General features: G+C 36.3%; 1 protein-coding gene across 1 annotated transcript in view; it reads left to right on the top strand.

The window, feature by feature from the left end:
- PTPN13 (protein tyrosine phosphatase non-receptor type 13) overlaps positions 1-21,792 on the top strand; it is a 230,724-nt gene that overhangs the window by 152,568 nt on the left and 56,364 nt on the right. The window contains exons 19-24 of the mRNA XM_036853016.1: positions 111-528; positions 671-768; positions 2,366-2,422; positions 19,702-19,791; positions 20,346-20,453; positions 20,634-20,765. Coding sequence (XP_036708911.1) covers positions 111-528; positions 671-768; positions 2,366-2,422; positions 19,702-19,791; positions 20,346-20,453; positions 20,634-20,765 — 903 coding nt within the window. The remainder of the gene's footprint in view (positions 1-110; positions 529-670; positions 769-2,365; positions 2,423-19,701; positions 19,792-20,345; positions 20,454-20,633; positions 20,766-21,792) is intronic.

Below are 21,792 nucleotides of genomic sequence, written 5' to 3'. Positions count from 1 at the left end.
CGATCAAAATGATTAAAAATTGCATGCTGTTTTTTATTTATTAAAATAGCTCTTCTCATAAAAGGTTCTATGGTGTTTCCGTCATGTAAAGCAATCCTATTTCCTTGTAGAGAAAGCTTCATTTAGGAGCCTGAATCTCCAAGCAGAGTCCGTTAGAGGATTTAATATGGGACGAGCAATCAGCACCGGTAGTCTGGCCAGCAGCACCCTGAACAAACTTGCCGTTCGACCTCTGTCGGTTCAAGCTGAGATTCTGAAGAGGCTATCCTGCTCAGAGCTGTCGCTTTACCAGCCATTGCAAAACAGCGCAAAAGAGAAGAGTGACAAAGCTTCTTGGGAGGAAAAGCCTAGAGGGATGAGTAAATCATACCACGATCTGAGTCAGGCCTCTCTCTATCCTCATCGGAAAAATGTCATTGTTAACATGGAATCCCAACCACAAACCACTGCGGAGTTGGTAGGAAAGCCATTTCACCAGATGGCGAGATCTGATACGGAATCTTTGGCAGGATTCACAAAACTTAATAAGTAAGAACATACTTAACTAACCCAAACTACATATTTGTAAATTCTGCATTTCCTACTTTTGCTTCTGTTTTGACAATTTATTATTTTCATCATACTTTTTTACATTGACACTTCCCCCCCCACCTTCCTTTTCCCTCTTTAGTTCAAAGTCTGTTGCAAGTTTAAATAGAAGTCCTGAAAGGAGGAAACAGGAATCAGACTCCTCATCCTTTGAAGACCCTGGTCAAGCATATGTTATAGGTCAGCATAAACGAACTTACCTTCTTTCTCCCTTACCTCACGCTCATAATGAAGTGAATGAGACAGTGTTAATTACCAGGAAATTATTTTTGGTTGTATGTCCTAATTACCAAAACTTTTTGTGAATATAAAATTTTAGGCTACTTAAAAAGTACCAAGTCAAATCAAAAATTGATTTAACAAGTGATTGCCTCATGGCACAGACTGTTAGCTTTCTCTTGGTCACAGTTAAAGGCCATGATATTCTGACCAAGAGAACCCAAGTAGTCTGGTGCCATGGCTTTGGATAGCCTTCCTTTGGATTTTCCTTACAGTCTTTGAGAGTGGACTCCACTAATGCTATATTTATTTTTAAGAAAAGTTTATTGAGGGTACTTTCAGAATGGAATTGTGTCTAGAAAGAGATAGTTTTATGAAATGTGCTATGGTTTTAGGTAGAAATTCTTAGTTGATTTAAGGTTTCTCAATTTCTCCCAGCTAGCTGGGGCCTATGAACTATTTAAGTATAGACAGAAGTTGTTTGTGTTTATAAATACACACTACCTTATAAGGTAAACAGAAGGATTCCTGTTGTTTTGTGCATCTTAAAAGCTAACTGCATGGGAATCAATCTTTTAGAAAAGTAGATGTTTAAGCACAGAGGTCTGAATGACTACTCAAAATAGGAAACAGCTGGGCAGACAAGCGGTCAACAAGGATACCCTTTTTTACGGTTGTTTTACTAAATAATGCTAATTAACTCTCCCTTGGAACTAAGTGTGATCATAACTATACAAAGTTTAAAAGAATTTTCTCACCCTGTGATTGGATTGGGGATATGTGGAGTAAATGAAGTCAAAGAGAACTACACTATAATTGATAAATATTTATGGAAGGTCACATTACTTTATTAATATAGGTTTCCACAGCTTTCAGAGATTATACTATCATCAGTTTAAATTGAATTGGTTAAAAAAAACTTTAAACAGATGAAAGACAAGACTCCATCTTATAGGTCACCCTATGCGTTGAAAATAGCCTAAAAAGACACTGATTTAATCTTTCAGAAAATAATTTTCAAAGTGTATTCATATATAATGGGATCTCATATAGATTCTAAGCTATTTTCATTAGGAAGGCTTTGTTCTACATAAAAATTCATCACATATCAGATATAGAGTAGTGAATAATATTCCATAGAAAAACACAAGTAAAATAAAATTCAACCATAAAAAAAATTATTTTCTGCATTTGTTTTTGATTGATTATTCATTCCTATCGAATATTGAACTTTCTTTTAACATTTGAACAGATACTTTTAAAACTCATTTTAGTTTCATCATTTCATATATGACATCAAAATGTCATTGTCAGAAACGATACATTTGTGTTTAAATTTATTCTGCAAAACAAGTTGATATGCTTAACTTGGACATTAAAAGTAGTAAAAAAAAAAAAAAAGCCCATTGTGGGGAGACATATTTTTCTGAGTGTAAATGAAAGAAATTGTTGCTATCTTAATGTTTTGTTGATTTTTATGAATTTATCAGAAGAAATTACTTCTGTATATAGTATCTGACCATTTTTAAACTGTCTAATAATTTAATTTATACCACAGGAATGACTTTGCATAGTTCTGGAAATTCTTCATCCCAAGTACCCTTAAAAGAAAATGGTAGGTTTACAAAATGTTTTTCCCCTCATTTCCATCATAATTTTTCTCTTATACCTTGTAAGATAGTCATGGGCCTACTAATAAAGAGCTTTCAATTCCATGTCAAGGATTTTAGGAGTCAAAAGAGACTTGTGGTTTTCAGCATCTCAGTGATGTGATGGGACCTGTAATTTAGACTAATGTTGATGAACTAGAGAAATGTCAAATTCGAGATAAGGACACTAATTGGGGAGCTAAGGTAGCTTAGGTGGGAGATAATTTTGATTGAAAAGAGTTTTAACTGAGGGATGCTTCAACTGAATCTTGAAATAAAAGGAGTGTGTATTCAGGCAGAATGGTGTGGATAAATATTCCAGACCAAGGGCATAGTGTGAGCAAAGACATGCAGACATGTGAGAAGATAACAGATTCAGGGAGATGTAAGAATCTCAGTATGGAGGTATGCTGGGGCCAGAGTGAAGGTCAAAAACTAAATGGCGACCAGCTTTGAGTCTTATCATAAACCTTTTGGGAAGAATTTGAAGACTTTAAATGTAGAGATTACTAGTTTAGAAAGAATCTAAGAAGAAACAAAATTGTAGGAAAAAAACTTTGTGCAATGACTTGAAGGTCAGTGGGTTCACAGTTTTTATAATTTAGGTTACAAAATACTTTCATGTACATTATTTGATTTTTCTAACAACCTTCATGGGTATAAAGAATATTATTATCACTATGTATATACTACTTCCCTCCAAAAATGTTTAAGATTTACCCTCAAATTCTTAAAGTTGAAATAACCAGAAGCCTGAAGAGAAGGAAGAAAATATGCTGATCACAAGTATTAATATAGTTAAACTTGATGAAGCTTTAAGTTTAGTTCTCATTTTCCTGAGAGCCAAGGCAAAAATGAAGGCATGAAAATTAGTTGAACCATATGAAACCGTTGTTTTTGTAGGTCAAAACTGTCAGACATCAGTAAGCTATTTTGTATAATTCTCATTCTCTGATAGAAATACACATACCAATTCTTCAAGAGAGGAACATTTTTCTTGGAAGCAAAATTGTGTCCAAAAGTAAATCTTTTTACTTTTATAATATCTTAAATACTCATAGCAAATGAAAGATTTTTTCATCTCCAATTTTTTAATGTATTAATCCTTAAAAAATCTGAGGGCATACCATTAAAGAAAAAGTCAATTTATACTTAGACCTAAGTTACTAAGACCTTGTTATATAGCTTTTTGATGACCAAATGTCTTACATGGACTGAAGTTAGAACACCTCTGTACCTAAAATAGGTCAGTTATTAACATGTCCATAACGGTTGTACTTACTGACTGACAGTTATTTAGTGCTTACTGTGTGCCAAACACTGTTCTAAGCACATTATGTTTCTCTCTCAATCCCCACAACAATCCTATGAGCCAGAACTAATGTTATTTCTTTTCACAAATGAGAAGCCAAAACACAGAAAGGTAGAGTTGCACAGTAGGTCATGGAGCTGGCAAAAGCTGGGGCCATGATTTGAATGCAGGATGTCTGTTTCCAGAGCCTATGCTCTATTCCACTCTTTAGACCGTCTCCTAGTATAATAATGCCTAATTATTTTTAGGTATTATTTCTCCCAGATAAACTTTTGAAATAAGCTGGATAATAATCTATTCAAGGATGAGAGCCTGAAATGTGTTTTTACCTAGGTTCTAACGGAAAAGAATATGAATTTACATTGGGTACCAGATGAACATCATGTGCAGGGTAGGGTCTATGTTTAAACCTCCAAGCACTCATCTTCCCACCTGCTCCCTACAGAGGGGCCAACCCACCTTCCCATGGAGGTGTTCCCCAGTTGGCTTATAGACAAGTTTATATTTTCTTCAAAATTCTCCTTCAATCTGTCCAAGTAGCCCTGAATTAGTGCTTTGTTGTGAATTGAGTTTTGACATAATAGAGCATGGCAAACATGTTTTTCCACATAAGGTAACTGAAGATTAAAAAGTTAAATTACTTGCCCGTTGGTCAAATATAGGACTTTTTATTCTAATTTCAGTGTTTTTTGTTGCTGAACAAGATTATTAAGAGAAAATTAGAAATGAGCATTAGTTAATACTGAATTATTTATCACTTAATACAAGGACCAATGAATAAAATTCAGTCTTAACCTTTTACAACTTTCAGAGACCCATAAAGAGTGTGAAACTTAGAAGATAAAAGAAGAAAGGCAGGAGTCTTCCAATCTCATGAAACAAATATGGAAAGGATTCCAATCCTTTGATTAATTGTGATTTCCAAAAAGAAATAAAGGTTGCTTACCCTTTCAAAAAATGGCACATCTTATAACAGTTCTTTTTTTCTTTTTTTTAAATTATAGTTGATTTACAATATTATATTAGCTTCCAGTGTTCAACATAGTGATTCAGTATTTTATACTCCATTAAAAGTTACAGTGGCTATAATTCCCTGCGCTGTACAGTATATCCTTGTTGCTTATCTATTTTATACATGGTAGTTTATACCTCTTAATCCCATACCCCTATCTTGACCCTCCCCACGTCCGTCTCCCCACTGGTGACTAGTGGTTTGTTTTCTATATCTATGAGTCTGTTTCTGTTTTGCTATAGACATTTATTTGTTTTATTTTTTAGATTCCACGTATAACTGACATCATACGGTATTTGTATTTTCTGTCAGACTTATTTCGCTAAGCACAATATTCTCTAGGCCCATCCAATTTGCTGCAAATGGCAGAATTACATTCTTTTTTTATGGCTGACCAATATTGCACTGTGTATAGGTATATATACCACATCTTCTTTATCCATTCATCTGTTGATGGACAGTTGGGTTGCTTCTGTCTCTTAGCTACTTGTAAATAGTGTTGCTATGAACCTTGGGGTGCATGTATATTTTTGAATTAGTGGTTTTGTTTTTTCTGGATATATACCCAGTAGTGGAATTGCTGGGTCATATGGTAGTTCTGTTTTTAGTTTTTTGAGAAACATCCATACTGTTTTCCATAGTGGCTGCACCATTTTACATTCCCACCAACAGTGTACAAGGATTCCCTTTTCGCCACACTCTCAACATTTATTATTTGTAGACTTTTTGATTTTAGGTAGCCATTCTGACAGATGTGAGGTGATAGCTCGTTGTGGTTTTGATTTGCATTTCTGATGATTACTGATTTCAGGCATCTTTTCATGTGCCTGTTGACCATTTGTATGTCTTCTTTGGAAAAATGTCTATTTAGATCTTCTGCCCATGTTTTTTATTTGGTTGTTTTTTTTTTAATATTGAATTGTATGTGTTATTTATTTATTTTGGTTATTACCCCTTGTTGGTCATATCATTTGCAAATATTTTCTCCCATTCAGTAGGTTGTCTTTTCATTTTGTCAATGGTTTCCTTTGCTTTGCAAAAGTTTTTAAGTTTAATTAGGTCCTATTTGTTTATTTTGGCTTTTATTTCTTCTGCCTTAGGAGGCAGATCCAAAAAAATATTGCTACAATTTATGTCAAAGTATGTTCTGCCTATGTTCTCATCTAGGAGTTTTATGGTTTCCAGGTCTTACATTTAGGTATTTGATCCATTTGGGGTTTATTTTTGTATATGGTATGAGGAAATGTTCTAATCTCATTCTTTTACATGTAGCATTCCAGTTTTTTCAGCAACACTTATTGAAGAGACTTGTCTTTTCTCAATTGTATATTCTTGCCTCTTTTGCCATAGAGTAATTGATCATAGGTGCATGGGTTTATTTCTGGGTTCTCTATTCTGTTCCATTGATCTATGTGTCTGCTTTTGTGCCAGTATCATGGTATTTTGATTACTATAGCTTTGTAGTATAATCTGAAGTCTGGGAAGATGATGTCTCCAGCTTTGTTATTTTTTCCCAAAATTGCTTTGGCAATTCAGGGTCTTTTGTGGTTCCATATAAATTCTAGGATTATTTCTTCTAGTTCTGTGAAAAATGTCATGGGTATTTTGCTACAGATTTCATTAAATCTGTAAAGTGCTTTGGGTAGTATGGCCATTTTAACAATATTAATTCTTCCAATCCAAGAGCACGGGATATCTTTCCATTTCTTTGGATAATCTTCAGTTTCCTTTATTAGTGTTTTATAGTTTTCAGAGTGTAGGTCATTCACCTCCTTGGTTAAGTTTGTTCCTAGTTTATTCTTTTTGACTTGATTTTAAACAGAATTTTTTGTTTCTTTGGTTGGTTTTTGGGGTTTTTTTATTTTAACTTTCTCTTCCTGATAGTTCATTACTAGAGTATAGAAAAGCAACCGATTTCTGTGTATTAATCTTCTGTCCTGCAACTTTACTGAATTCATTTATTAGTTTTTTGGTGGAGACTTTAGGATTTTCTATTTAAAGTATCATGTCATCTGCAAATAGTGACAGTTTTACTTCTTCCCTTCCAATATATAGATGCCTTTTATTTCTTTTTTCTCTGATTGTTGTGGCTAGGACGTCACTGCTATGTTGAATAGAAGCGGCAAGAGTGGTCATCCTTGTCTTGTTCCTGAATTTACAGGAAAGGCTTTCAGCTTTTCACTGTTGAGTATCATGTTAGCTGTGAGTTTGTCATAACTGACTTTTATTATGTTGAGATATGTTCCCTCTATACCAAATTTGATGAGAGTTTTTATCATGAAAGGATGTTGAATTTTGTCAAATGCTTTTTCTGTGTCTATTGAGATGATCTTGTGAATTTTATCCTTCCTTCTGCTAATGTGGTGTGTCACATTGATTGATTCGTGAAAGTTGAACAATCCCTGTGTCCCTGGAATAAATCCAACTTGATCATGATGCACAGTCCTTTTTATATATTGTTGCATTTGGTTTGCTAATATTTTGTTGAGGATTTTTGCATCTGTATTGGATGCAAATGCTATAATGGATGGTGGCCTCATAGAATGAATTTGGGAGTGTTCTGTCCTCTTCAATTTTGGGGAATACTATAGGTATAATTTCTTCTTTATGTTTGGTAGAATTTCCCTGTGAACTGTCCAGTCCTGAACGTTTGTTTGCTGGGAGGTATTTTGTTGTTGTGGTTTTAATTATAAATTCAGTTTTACTACTACTGATCAATGTGTTCAATTTATCCACTTCTTCTTGACTCAGTCTTGGCAGGCTGTATGTTTCTAGAAGTTTGTCCATTTCTTCTAGGTTGTCCAGTTTGTTGGCATGTAACTGTAATATTCTCTTATGATTTTTTATATCTCTGTGGTATTGGTTGTAATTTCTCCTCTTTCATTTCTTATTTTGTTTATTGGTTCTTCTCTCTTTTCTTCTTGGTTAGCCTGGCTAAAGGTTTTTTTTTTTTTTTTTTTTGTAACATCTTTATTGGAGTATAATTGCTTTACAATGTTGTGTTACTTTCTGCTGTATAACAAATTGAACCAACTATATGTATACATATATCCCCATATCACCTCCCTCTTGCGTCTCCCTCCCACCCTCCCTATCCCACCCCTCTAGTTGGTCACAAAACACCGAGCTGATCTTCCTGTGCTGTGCGGCTGCTTCCCACTAGCTATCTATTTTACATTTGGTTGTGTATGTATGTGCATGCTACTCTCACACTTCATCTCAGCTTACCCTTCCCCCTTCCCGTGTTCTCAAGTGCATTCTCTACATCTACGTCTTTATTCCTGTCCTGCCCCTAGGTTCATCAGAACCTTTTTTTTTTTTAAGATTCCATATATATGTGTTAGCATATGGTATTTGTTTTTCTCTTTCTGATTTACTTCACTCTGTATGACAGACTCTAGGTCCAACCACCTCACTACAATTAGTTCAAATTCGTTTCTTTTTATGGCTGAGAAATATTCCATTGTATATATATGCCACATCTTCTTTATCCATTCGTCTGTAGATGGACACTTAGGTTGCTTCAATGTCCTGGCTTTTGTAATGAACATTGTACATGACTCTTTTTTTTTTCTTTCTTTCTTTTCTTTTTCTTCCTTTTATTGGCTGCGTTGGGTCTTCGTTGCTGCGCACAGGTTTTCTCTAGTTGTGGCAAGCAGGGACTACTCTTTGTTGCGGTGCGTGGGCTTCTCACTGCAGTGGCTTGTCTTTGTTGTGGAGCACAGGTTCTAGGCACACAGGCTTCAGTAGTTGCGGTGCATGGGCTCAGTAGTTGTGGGTCACGGGCTCTAGAGCGCAGGCTCAGTAGTTGTGGCACACGTGCTTAGTTGCTCCATGGCATATGGGATCTTCCTGGACCAGGGCTCAAACCTGCATCCCCTGCATTGGCAGGCAGATTCTTAACCACTGTGCCACCAGGGAAGTCCCAACATGACTATTTTTGAATTATGGTTTTCTCAAGGTATATGCCCATTAGTGGGATAGCTAGGTCATATAGTAGTCCTATTTTTGGTTTTTTAAGGAACCTCCATACTGTTCTCCATAGTCACTGTATCAATTTATATTCCCACCAACACTGCAAGAGGGTTCCCTTTTCTCCACACCCTCTCCAGCATTTATTGTTTGTAGATTTTTTGATGATGGCCATTCTGACTGGTGTGAGGTGATACCTCACTGTAGTTTTGATTTGCACTTCTCTAATGATTAGTGATGTTGAGCATCCTTTCATGTGTTTTGTTGGCAATATGTATATCTTCTTTGGAGAAATGTCTGTTTAGGTCTTCTGCCCAGTTTTGGATTGGGATGTTTTTTATATTGAGCTGCATGAGCTGCTTGTATATTTTGGAGATTAATCCTTTGTCAGTTGCATCGTTCGCAAATATTTTCTCCCATTCTGAAGGTTGTCTTTTCATCTTTTTTATGGTTTCCTTTGCTGTGCAAAAGCTTTTAAGTTTCATTAGGTCCCATTTGTTTATTTTTGTTTTTATTTCCCTTACTCTAGGAGGTGAGTCAAAAAGGATCTTGCTGTGATTTATGTCATAGAGTGTTCTGCCTATGTTTTCCTCTGAGAGTTTTATAGTGTCAGGCCTTACGTTTAGGTCCTTAATCCATTTTGAGTTTATTTTTGTATATGGTGTTAGGGAGTGTTCTAATTTCATTCCTTTACATGTAGCTGTCCAGTTTTCCCAGCACCACTTATTGAAGAGGCTGTCTTTTTTCCATTGTATATTCCTGCCTCCTTTATCAAAGATAAGGTGACCATATGTGCATGGGTTTATCTCTGGGCTTTCTATCCTGTTCCATTGATCTATATTTCTCTTTTTGTGCCAGTACCATACTGTCTTGACTACTGTAGCTTTCTACTATAGTCTGAAGTCAGGGACCCTGATTCCTCCAGCTCCGTTTTTCTTTCTGAGGATTGCTTTGGCTATTTGGGGTCTTTTGTGTTTCCATACAAATTGTGAAACTTTTTCTTCTGGTTCTCTGAATACCATTGGTAGTTTGATAGGGATTGCATTGAATCTGTAGATTGCTTTGGGTAGTATAGTCATTTTCACAATATTGATTCTTCCAGTCCAAGAACATGGTATATCTCTCCATCTGTTTGTATCATCTTTAATTTCTTTCATCAGTGTCTTATAGTTTTCTGCATACAGGTCTTTTGTCTCCCTAGGTAGGTTTATTCCTAGGTATTTTATTCTTTTTGTTGCAGTGGTAAATGGGAGTGTTTCCTTAATTTCTCTTTCAGATTTTTCATCAGTGTATAGGAATGCAAGAGATTTCTGTACATTAATTTTGTATCCTGCTACTTTACCAAATTCATTGATTAGCTCTAGTGGTTTTCTGGTAGCATCCTTAGGATTCTCTATGTATAGTATCGTCATCTGCAAACAGTGACAGTTTTACTTCTTCTTTTCCGATTTGGATTCCTTTTTTTTCTTTTTCTTCTCTGATTGCTGTGGCTAAAAGTTCCAAAACTATGTTGAATAATAGTGGTGAGAGTGAGCAACCTTGTCTTGTTCTGATCTTAGAGGAAATGGTTTCGGTTTTTCACCATTGAGAACGATGTTGGTGGTGGGTTTTTCATATATGGCCTTTATTATGTTGAGGTAAGTTCCCTCTATGCCTACTTTCTGGAGAGTTTGTATCATAAATAGGTGTTGAATTTTGTCAAAAGCTTTCTCTCCATCTATTGAGATGATCATATGATTTTTCTCCTTCAGTTTGTTAATATGGTTTATCACATTGATTGATTTGCGTATATTGAAGAATCCTTGCATTCCTGGGATAAACCCCACTTGATCATGGTGTATGATCCTTTTAATGAGCTGTTGGATTCTGTTTGCTAGTATTTTGTTGAGGATTTTTGCATCTATGTTCATCAGTGATACTGGCCTGTAGTCTTCTTTTTTTGTGACATCTTTTTCTGGCTTTGGTATCAGGGTGATGGTGGCCTTGTAGAATGAGTTTGAGAGTGTTCCTCCCTCTGCTATATTTTGGAAGAGTTTGAGAAGGATAGGTGTTAGCTCTTCTCTAAATGTTTGATAGAATTCACCTGTGAAGCCATCTGGTCCTGGGCTTTTGTTTGTTGGAAGATTTTTAATCACAGTTTCAATTTCAGTGCTTGTGATTGGTCTGTTTATATTTTCTATTTCTTCATGGTTAAGTCTCAGAAGGTTGTGCTTTTCTAAGAATTTGTCCATTTCTTCCATGTTGTCCATTTTATTGGCCTATAGTTGCTTGTAGTAATCTCTCATGATCCTTTGTATTTCTGCAGTGTCGGTTGTTACTTCTCCTTTTTCATTCCTAATTCTTTTGATTTGAGTCTTCTCCCTTTTTTTCTTGATGAGTCTGGCTAACGGTTTATCAATTTTGTTTATCTTCTCAAAGAACCAGCTTTTAGTTTTATTGATCTTTGCTATTGTTTTCTTTGTTTCTATTTCATTTATTTCTGATCTGATTTTTATGATTTCTTTCCTTCTGCTAACTTTGGGGTTTTTTTGTTCTTCTTTCTCTAATTGCATTAGGTGTAAGGTTAGGTTGTTTATTTGAGATTTTTCTTGTTTCTTGAGGTAGTATTGTGTTTGCTGTAGAATTCCCTCTTAGAACTGCTTTTGCTACATCCCGTAGGGTTTGGGTCATCGTGTTTTCATTGTCATTTGTTTCTAGGTATTTTTTTATTTCCTCTTTGATTTCTTCAGTGATCTCTTCGTTATTGAGTAGTGTATTGTTTAGCCTCCATGTGTTTGTATTTTTTACACTGTTTTTCCTGTAATTGATATCTAGTCTCATAGCATTGTAGTCAGAAAAGATACGTGATACAATTTCAATTTTCTTAAATTTACCAAGGCTTAATTTGTGACCCAAGTTATGGTCTATCCTGGAGAATGTTCCATGAGCACTTGAGAAGAAAGTGTATTGTGTTGTTTTTGGATGGAATGTCCTATAAATATCAATTAATTCCATCTTGTTTAATGTATCATTTAAAGCTTGTGTTTCCTTATTTATTTTCATTTTGGATGATCTGTCCATTGGTGAAAGTGGGGTGTAAAAGTCCCCTACTCTTATTGTGTTATTGTCAATTTCCCCTCTTATGACTGTTAATATTTGCCTTATGTATTGAGGTGCTCCTATGTTGGGTGCATAAATATTTACAATTGTTATATCTTCTTCTTGGATTGATTCCTTAATCATTATGTAGTGTCCTTCTTCATCTCTTGTAATAGTCTTTATTTTAAAGTATGTTTTGTCTGACACGAGGATTGCTACTCCAGCTTTCTTTTGATTTCCATTTGCATGGAATATCTTTTTCTATCCCCTCACTTTCAGTCTGTATGTGTCCCTTGGTCTGAAGTGTGTCTCTTGTAGACAGCATATATACAGGTCTTGTTTTTGTATCCATTCAGTGAGCCTGTGTCTTTTGGTTGAAGCATTTAATCCATTTACATTTAAGGTAATTATCGATATGTATGTTTCTATTACCATTTTCTTAATTGTTTTGGGTTTGTTTTTGTAGCTCCTTTTCTTCTCTTTTTTTTTTTTTAATTTTTTAATTTATTATTTATTTATTATTTTTATTTTTGGCTGTGTTGGGTCTTCGTTTCTGTGTGAGGGCTTTCTCCAGTTGCAGCGAGTGGGGGCCACTCTTCATCGCGGTGCGCGGGCCTCTCACTATCGCGGCCTCTCTTGTTGCGGAGCAGAGGCTCCAGACGCTCAGGCTCAGTAGTTGTGGCTCACGGGCCCAGTTGCTCCGCGGCATGTGGGATCTTCCCAGACCAGGGCTCGAACCCGTGTCCCCTGCATTGGCAGGCAGATTCTCAACCACTGCGCCACCAGGGAAGCCCCCTTTTCTTCTCTTTTGTTTCCTGCCTAGATAAGTTCCTTTAGCATTTGTTGTAAAGCTGGTTTAATGGTGCTGAATTCTCTTAGCTTTTGCTTGTCTGTAAAGGTTTTAATTTCTCTGAAAATTAAACAAATCAGTTGCAGACAGCAAACCCCAAGTCTACAGTTGCTCCCAAAGTCCACTGTCTCAATATTGGGATGATTCATTGTTTATTCAGGTATTCCACAGATGCAGGGTACATCAAGTTGATTGTGAGGATTTAATCCGCTGCTCCTGAGGCTGCACGGAGAAATTTCCCTTTCTCTTCTTTGTTCGCACAGCTCCTGGGCTTCACCTTTGGTTTTGGGCCCACCTCTGCATGTAGGTCACCCTCAGGCATCTGTTCCCACCCAGGCAGGACAGGGTTAATGCAGCGGCTGATTAGGGGGCTCTGGCTTACTCATGCCCAGGGGAGGGAGGGGTATGGTAGTTATAATTGGAATGCGGGCCGAGCCTGTGGCAGCAGAGGCCAGCATGACACTGCAACAGCCTGAGGTGTACCGTGTGTTCTCCCAGCCAACTTGTCCCTGGATCACAGGCCCTGGCCGTGGCATGTTGCACAGGCTCCCAGGGCTGTGTGGATAGTGACCTGTGCTTGCACACAGGATTCTTGGTGGCTGCAGCAGCAGCGTTAGTGTTTCATGCCTGTCTCTGGGATCTGAGCTGATAGCCATGGCCCGTGCCCATCTCTGGAGCTTGTTTAGGCGGTGCTCTGCCTTCTGTGGGCAGACAGGGAAGAAATCCCCTCCAGTCGCGCACCCTGAAACAATGGTCTCTTGCCTCTTTGGCAACTCCAGCCTCTTTCCCGGACTCCCTCCCAGCTAGCTGTGGCGCACTAGCCCCCTTCAGGCTGTGTTCACACAGCCAGCCCCAGTCCTCTCCCTGGGATCTGACCTCTGACGCCTGAGCCTCAGCTCCCAGCTGCCACCTGCTCTGGCGGGTGAGCAGACAAGCCTCTCAGGCTGGTGAGTGCTGGTCGGCACTGATCTTCTGTGTGGGAATCTCTCTGCTTTGCCCTCTGCACCCCTGTTGCTGCGCTCTCCTCCGTGGCTCCGAAGCTTCCCACCCCCATCTCTGCCAGTGAAGGGGCTTCCTAGTGTGTGGAAACTTTTCCTCCTTCACAGCTCCCTCCCAGAGGTGCAGGTCCCATCCCTATTCTTTTGTCTCTGTTTTTTCTTTTGCCCTACCCAGGTATGTGGGGAGTTTCTTGCCTTTTGGTCAGTCTCAGGTCTTCTGCCAGCATTCAGTAGGCGTTCTGTAGGAGTTGTTCCACATGTTGTTGTATTTTTGATGTATTTGCGGGGAGGAAGGTGATCTCCACGTCTTACTCCTCCACCATCTTGAAGGTCCTCCTGATGTTGGCTAGAGGTTTATCAGTTTTGTTTATCTTTCAAAAAACTAGCTCTTGGTTTCATTGATCTTTTCTATTGTTTTTTTTTGGTCTGTATTTTTTCTTAATTTCCTCTCTGATCTTTATTATTTCCTTCCTTCAGCTGACTTTGGGCTTTGTTCTTTTTCTCTTTCCTTTAGTTGGTAGGTTAGTTTGCTTATTTGATATTTTTCTTGTTCTTGAGGAAGGCCTGTATGACTCTAAACTTCCCTCTTAGAACTGCTTTTGCTACATCTCATAATTTTGGAGAATTGTGTTTCCATTTTCATTTGTCTTGAGGTATTTTCTGATTTCCTCTTTGATTTCTTCATTGACCCATTGGTTTTTTCAGTAGCATGTTGTTTAGTCTCCACATATTTGTTCTTTTCCCATTTTTCTTTCTGTAATTGATTTCTAGTTTCATACCATTGTGGTAGGTCTAAATGCTTGACATAATTTCTGTCGTCTTAAATTTGTTGGGACTTGTTTTGTTGAGACTTTGTCTATCCTGGAGAATGTTCCATGTGTACTTGAAAAGAATATGTATTTTGCTGTTTTGGGATGGAATTTCCTGTAGATATCTGTTAAATCCAACTGGCCTGTTGTATTATGTAAGACCACTGTTGGCTTATTGATTTCCTGTCTGGATGATCTGTCCATTGATGTCAGTGGGGTATTAAAGTCCTCCAACCATCCAAGGGGGCTCATGTCCACTTTGCAGGACCCCAGGACTAGAGCACCCAGTCTGCGGCTCTCACCACTTACTCCCCAAAGCTGGTCTCTGCCCATGTATTTTTCCTTTTCCTCTGAGTCCTCTTCCAGGGGCACAGGTCCTGACCTGATCATTTTTGTTTCCTTCCTACCTGACTACATGTGAGTCTTTCTTACAGCCTTGGTTGTACAGGAGTCTTTCTGCCAGTTTCTAGTAAGAATTGTTCCACATGTAGACTTATTTTGATGTATTCGTTGGGGTGGGGGTGAGTTCCATTTCTTCTTATTCCACCATCGTGATCAACCCCTCTAATATTCCTTATTAAGAGAGTCAAAAAGTAAAAACATTTTAAAAATGTGTAGAACTTATGCAAGGCTTGTGTAAAATTGGTTTGCAGTTTTTCTTGTTTTATTATAATTCAGGAATACTGTACAACTGAAAAGTAACTTTTAGCTGGATTTGTCACCTTCCTTCCTGTTCAAACCACAAAATGGGGTCAAACACCAAACTCTTAACAAAAACAAAATGCAAAAAGCAAAAAAACTCACGTGAAAAAGCTTATTCTGGTGCAAAGTAACTTGTACGGACAGTTAAGTAAACTTTTTCCCCAATATTAGAACTGATTATTGTCTTTATGAACATTCTTAATTCGTAGTAATAAAATGTTGTATAGAAGATTAGTTTTTAGTCAGATGTCAAGGACCAGTGTAACTTTAAATGCTAGGGGGGTTTTTTTCACCTAAAGTTTAATTAGAATACATACAAAGTTGAAAATTATAATAAAAAATAAAAGTCCAAAGTGCTCACAAAGGATTCAACAGATATGAGAATTAACCAGAAACAAAAGATAGAGTCAAATAAATTGAGAACTGAAAGGAACTAAAAAGTTTATCTAAACCAAACCTTTCCATTCTATGAATGAGTTAAATGAGTCCCAGAAATGTTATATGGCTCAAGTTCACGCAGCTAATTCATGCTAGCACAGAAATAAAACACCAAATTTCCATTATGATCCTCCTTACGTACCACCTGAGCAGTTAGTGTATTAAGTAATATAACAATGAAAAATACCTCTCTTTGTTTTTATACCAATGTGGTGTTACTGACCCATCATCCCCGAGTTTGAATTGGGTCTTTTTCCCTAGAGTGAGCGATGAATTTATCCAGAGCCTCCTCTACCTATATAGTCCAGTTCCTCTTAGAATCAGTGGCATGGAGCTGCCTGATAGTTGACAAGGGTGTAGATCTATAACCAAGAAAATGAATTTTTCTTGCAAAAAGATTGTTGACTCACTTAAATTGATTATATGACTTTGCCCTTATCAGAAACATGCTTTTACTAGGAAATTCAAATAGTTTACTCGTAGATGTATCTATCATTAGTATCCACAGTTATTCTAGTTGGGGACTGAATATGTCCACGTGAACCTTGTGAGAGATGAGAAAGGCAACATTGGAACAACAATCTCAAATGCAGAGAGGGTGTACATTTAATTTCTAAATTACACATTTATCAATTATTCTTAAGATATTTCCCAGGTAAACATTATTGGGAATGACACCAGCATGTATTAATTAAAGAAATGGAAATTTCTATTTGAGCCTCTTTTACACGTTAAAATATCTGCAGAATTTGCTGTGGTCATAAAGTATATTAATGGGAAAAGAAAATTCTTTTAAAGATGTAAAAATATGTATTCCTTGAATATTAATGCTTGTTTCCATACAGTAATTAAAATAACTCAGAAATGTCTTGGTACTTGAAATATCTAGCTCCTCACTTTCAATGATTCATAAATTCTACTTAATCCTCATTGAATTCTATATCTTTAAATTTAGTTGGGTTCTTATGTACTATATACCCTCAGATACTTCCTTCTCTTTTTTTTTATTTTTAGCCAATGGGAAAGTATTTTGAACATCTATGTGAATATAATACCAGAAAAATAGAAACTCAACATGTGCACAGTAGTGTCTAGTAACATGTAGGTCTACACCAACATCCTTCCTTCCTCTATCCCCACATTAATAAGTCACTTTATATCAGGGTGGCAGAAGGGAGGGTTCCCTATTAAAAAGAGTAGGTTAGCAAAGCTTCCCTTTCCAAAATAATATTCAGCTCCACCCGACTCAAACCTTGTACTCCAGCCAAGCTGAACTGTGACGTTTTTGCAGAACCTTTTCTGCCTTTTTTCCATCTCAGCTTTTGTTAATGCCTTACTTGTTGTGTATAACCATCTCCCTAATCCACTTATTAAAACTCTGCCTCATGTCCTTGAAGTGTTCTTTATTTCTGGCAAGAAGAAACCTCTCCTCTCTTACAGCTCTGACTCATGCCTTCATAATACAACTGTTTCTCTGAAGTCTTAACATTCTGTTTATCAGTCGGACTAAATCTTTGCTCTTCTAGCCTGATCTGATTGCGCTTACATTTATTATGCTAGCAGCTTTCATATTATCTCTTTTTATTTTCCCCAATTGCCTAATGTGGGACTTTCACAGGAAAATTATTCAGCAAACATCTGAAAGGTGAAAGTATAATTGAATGAATTAATATTCAAATCTCACTGATGAGTCCTTGAAAACAGAGCCTAATCTATTACTTCTAGTTAGGGAAATAAATAACATAAAAATATTGCACATTTTGTGTGTGTGGGGGTCTATACACATATTCCAATATTGTTTACCTGGGAAATGTTTTAATATACATACACACACACACACATACATTTATTAGCCAAATAAGTAACATAAATAACCAATCTTGTTTTTATTCTTTGAATCAATACCTTTGACTTGTAACAGATGCTCCTTAGGAACATTCAGAATATTGATCACTTTTATAATTGAAGGCAGAAACACTCTGTCTAAAGCAGATGGACTCTGTCTTCAGAATGGTGATAAAAGTTTACATTTAATACCTAACATGACCTCATCCCTTATTTGTTTTATTTTATGGGTTCATTCTGTTGTATTTTTTATTTGGTTCTGGCTGAAAATTAGACCTAATTGTCTATTTTAGGCTAAAAGTATCTTGGATACCTAAATAATATTAAGTTAGGCAATAACTAATTCATGAACTTTATGCTTGTTTATATAAACCAAATAAGGCTCTTCACACCATTGTCCAGTGATCTTTTTTTTTGGAATCTCGTTAATTAATTAGAAATACTGAACTACTACTACTATTGATTATAACTAAGTTTATAACTAAGTTTTGGTCAAAAAGAAACAACAGAATAGGGACGTGTATACTACAGGGAGCTAGCAAACTTGCTCTAGTGCTTGATGTTTAAGGGACAAGGTTAATTGACTCCAGAGAGCAAATGGTTGTTATTGTTTTCTGAAATTAACGGAGTTTATTTCTAGAATATGAAGTATCACATTTTCATCATTTAAGCATTAATATATGTTGTGTAACAAAGTTACTATTTATAACATTAATACAATTTTAAATCCATGGGTAGTCATATGTTGGCAGATAATCTCTAGTTTTCAAAAAGCTTCAATATGCTTAAGAACTATATAGAGGTGAATTTGCAGATTTAGTTTAAACAAATATCTTTCTGAGTGTGTTGAACTCATTTACCACCACGTCACACACAGACCAGTGTAAACTATTAAATTACAGTTGATGTTAAGAAGTGTATTAATTTGCTGGAGCTGCCATAACAGGATCCCACAGATTGGGTGCCTTAAACAACATAAATTTATGTTCTCACAGTTCTGGAGGCTAGAAGTCTGAGATCAAGATGTCAGCAGCATTGATTTCTTCTGAGACCTCTCTCCTTGGCTTTGTAGGTGGAGCTATTCCTCTTTCTTCACATGGTCTTCCCTCTGTGCGCACACACATCTGTATCCAAATTCCCTCTTCTTATAAGGATATCAGTCATATTGGATTAGGCCACCCTAAAGACCTCATTTTAACTTACCTTTTTAAAAACCTATCTCCAAATATGGTTAAATTCTGAGGTACTAGGAGTTAGGGTTTCAACATATTTATTTGGAGGAAAGGGAGGAGCAACACATTTCAGCCCATAACAAGAAGTGTGTGTATGTGTGTGTGTTTTCACATGCTCTGATTATTAAGTAAATGAAGTAATTTTATTAAGATGACAGTTAAGTGGTATATTTATTGGTTTTATTTAGGAGATATTTGTGAATGATCAGCTTACTTTAAAAAAAAAACCCAAGTAGAAATAAGAAAAAGTAAATTTTAGTTCTGATGCCAACATTCACTCAATGTATTTAGCTAGCATTTATCAAGTACTTAAGGCATTTTGCTGGCCAGTGATACTAGCTGATAATGTTGAGCAAGTCATGAACTATTATTCCTCATCTGCAAAACAATGATTAGAAATCTCTTTGCTTACCTCATGAGATTGTTCCACAAATAAAATAAGAAACGGAAGTCCTTTGAGAATGTGCCAGCCAAGTCCTTATTAATGGGATTTAAAAGAATAAATCCTGTTTCTTCGTGTTGCTCTTTTACCCTAGAACTTACATGAATGTTTTACACATTATAAGTAGAAATGCCAACCACTTATTAGTGGGAAATTCTTAACATATTGAGCATTATCAAATTCAGGAAGTCAGCTGTCATATAACAGAAAGACATGAAGTCTGACAACCTAAGTTTAAGGTTCACCTCTTGCCTGTACTAGCTGAGTAAACCTGCTCAAATCATTTAACCTCTTGAGATCTATTTATGCATTTGTAACTGAAATATATCAATACTTATTTCACAGGGAACCATTTATAAGGAATAAATGTGATAACATAATCATTTGGTAAACTATAACTCACTATCAACATATGAGATAATGGTATATTATTTAAAATATGATTTTAAAGTGACTGAGCAATCTGTTAGTGAGCTTTATTTAAATTAGAACAAGCAGTCTCAATACCCAAGCATGTTATGTTTATTTTATCTTAAAATTGTACATTTCCAATAGATGTGCTACACAAAAGATGGAGCATGGTATCTTCACCAGAAAGGGAAATCACCCTGGTTAACCTGAAAAAAGATACAAAGTATGGCTTAGGTAAGTCACTGAGATTCTTAAAGGTCTGTGAAATTCAAAGAGAAAAAGTCAGTTGCATAGCATTGGCATTGAGGCCCCAGCCCACTTCTGCCTACCTGCATCCCCTTTACCCAACCTGCCCAGTCAGGAAATGTCAAAGATGAAATGCTTACAAGCAATATTTCCACCAAATTTAAGTCCCATCTCACATGTGTTACCTATTAAATCATATTTGATATGAGACTGTACACTTCTATTTGTTACGCAGGCTAACCATTAGTCCTTGAAAGCACCAGTATCATGAAGATCCTTTTATTTTTATTTCTATTTATTTTTTATTGAGATATAGTTGATTTATAATATCATGTAAGTTTCAGGTGTACAACATAGTGATTCACAATTTTTAAAGGTTATACTCCATTTATAGTTATTATAAAATATTGGCTATATTCCTGTGCTATATAATATATTCTTGTAGCTTATTTATTTTATACATAGTAGTTTGTACCTCTTAATCCCCTACCCCTATCTTGCCCCTCCCCATGAAGATCTTTTTAAAATGTGATATTTCACAGGATTTCAAATTATTGGTGGAGAAAAGATGGGAAGACTGGATCTAGGTATATTTATTAGTTCAATCACCCCTGGAGGACCAGCTGACTTGGATGGATGCTTAAAGCCAGGTATTTATTTTTAGGTAATTTAGGTAATTTCCTAAGTACTTAGCTGACAGGCATGAATTTGCACAGATGGCAAAAGTAGAACTTGGGCAAAACAAAAATAATGAGGGGCAGGTAACATTTCTAAGATTTAGCATGAATTTCTCTTTGATATAGAAAATATTGGATTGTCTGTTTTTACAGGAGACCGTTTGATATCTGTGAATAGTGTGAGTCTGGAGGGGGTCAGCCACCATGCTGCAATTGAAATTTTGCAAAATGCACCTGAAGACGTGACACTTGTTATCTCTCAGCCAAAAGAAAAGATATCCAAAGGTAATGTTCTGAATGTCTCTTAGCTGTGTGTTCTGTTTCATTTTCCACAAAAATTTCAATACCTTGAACAATAAATTAGATTTAAACTTATTTCCTTTCTGGAAATTTAATATGTGTAGTTCTGATTGCTTTAATTTTATGCATCAGTATAACTTTTTCATTCATCACTTCTAAGATTTTCTGTCTTATTCCTCTTTAGTAATACATGCATAAAAATGGATTTGTTGTGCAAAATCAATATCACTTAATTAAATTCTGAGTACTCGGTGTGTTCCATCACTTCTTAGGCCAAATCAGAAGTAAAATTCTTAATCATTGCCTAATTAATATAGTTATATAGCAGTTACCTATGAAGTCCTGTCGTGAACCCGATTATAAAAGGAAAAGGATACCAACACACCAGAAATGTAGAAGCAAGACCATGTCGTTTTGTCTCATAATCCCTGCCATTAGCATGCTGTGACAAAAAAGGCACTTGACAAAGATCAGATGACTTGAGTTCAAGCCATACCTGAGCCACTTATTAGCTGTATGACTTAAGTCCTCTTGAGCTATGGTTGTTTTTCTTTCTTTAAAGCGGATACAGTGACCTGGCCCTGCCTTGTCTGTCTTGCACAGAGTGGTCACGAGGATCAAGTGGTGGGGCAACGTTAGAAAGCAGCACACACAGCACGTGCAGTGAGCAGTGGGAAGGGCTCAGAGTTCAGGGGCAGATTCTGTCTCACTGCTTAACACTGTATACTTCTTACTGACTTTTAGGAATTCTTTGTATATTATTTAAGTTTTCCTTGATTTCGCTTGCCATGTAAGACTTTTCATTTCTAATGAACTTGCATCTGTAATTCTTTTACGCATGTCACCTGTGGATTGTGTCTTAGGAAAGCTTTCCTAAGTGGCTTTTTGAAAGAACTATGTATGTAAGGAATTTGGAGTTGCCTTCCTTGATAATTACTTGGAGTCCAAAAAATGCAGTCTGATAGGACAATATAAAACAAGTAAATATATAACCATTAAATAAGGATCAAGG

Source organism: Balaenoptera musculus, chromosome 5, assembly GCF_009873245.2.
Source record: "Balaenoptera musculus isolate JJ_BM4_2016_0621 chromosome 5, mBalMus1.pri.v3, whole genome shotgun sequence".
Taxonomy (NCBI): domain Eukaryota; kingdom Metazoa; phylum Chordata; class Mammalia; order Artiodactyla; family Balaenopteridae; genus Balaenoptera; species Balaenoptera musculus.
The sequence above is the reverse complement of the archived record's forward strand: the minus strand, read 5'-3'. Positions and strand labels throughout refer to the sequence as shown.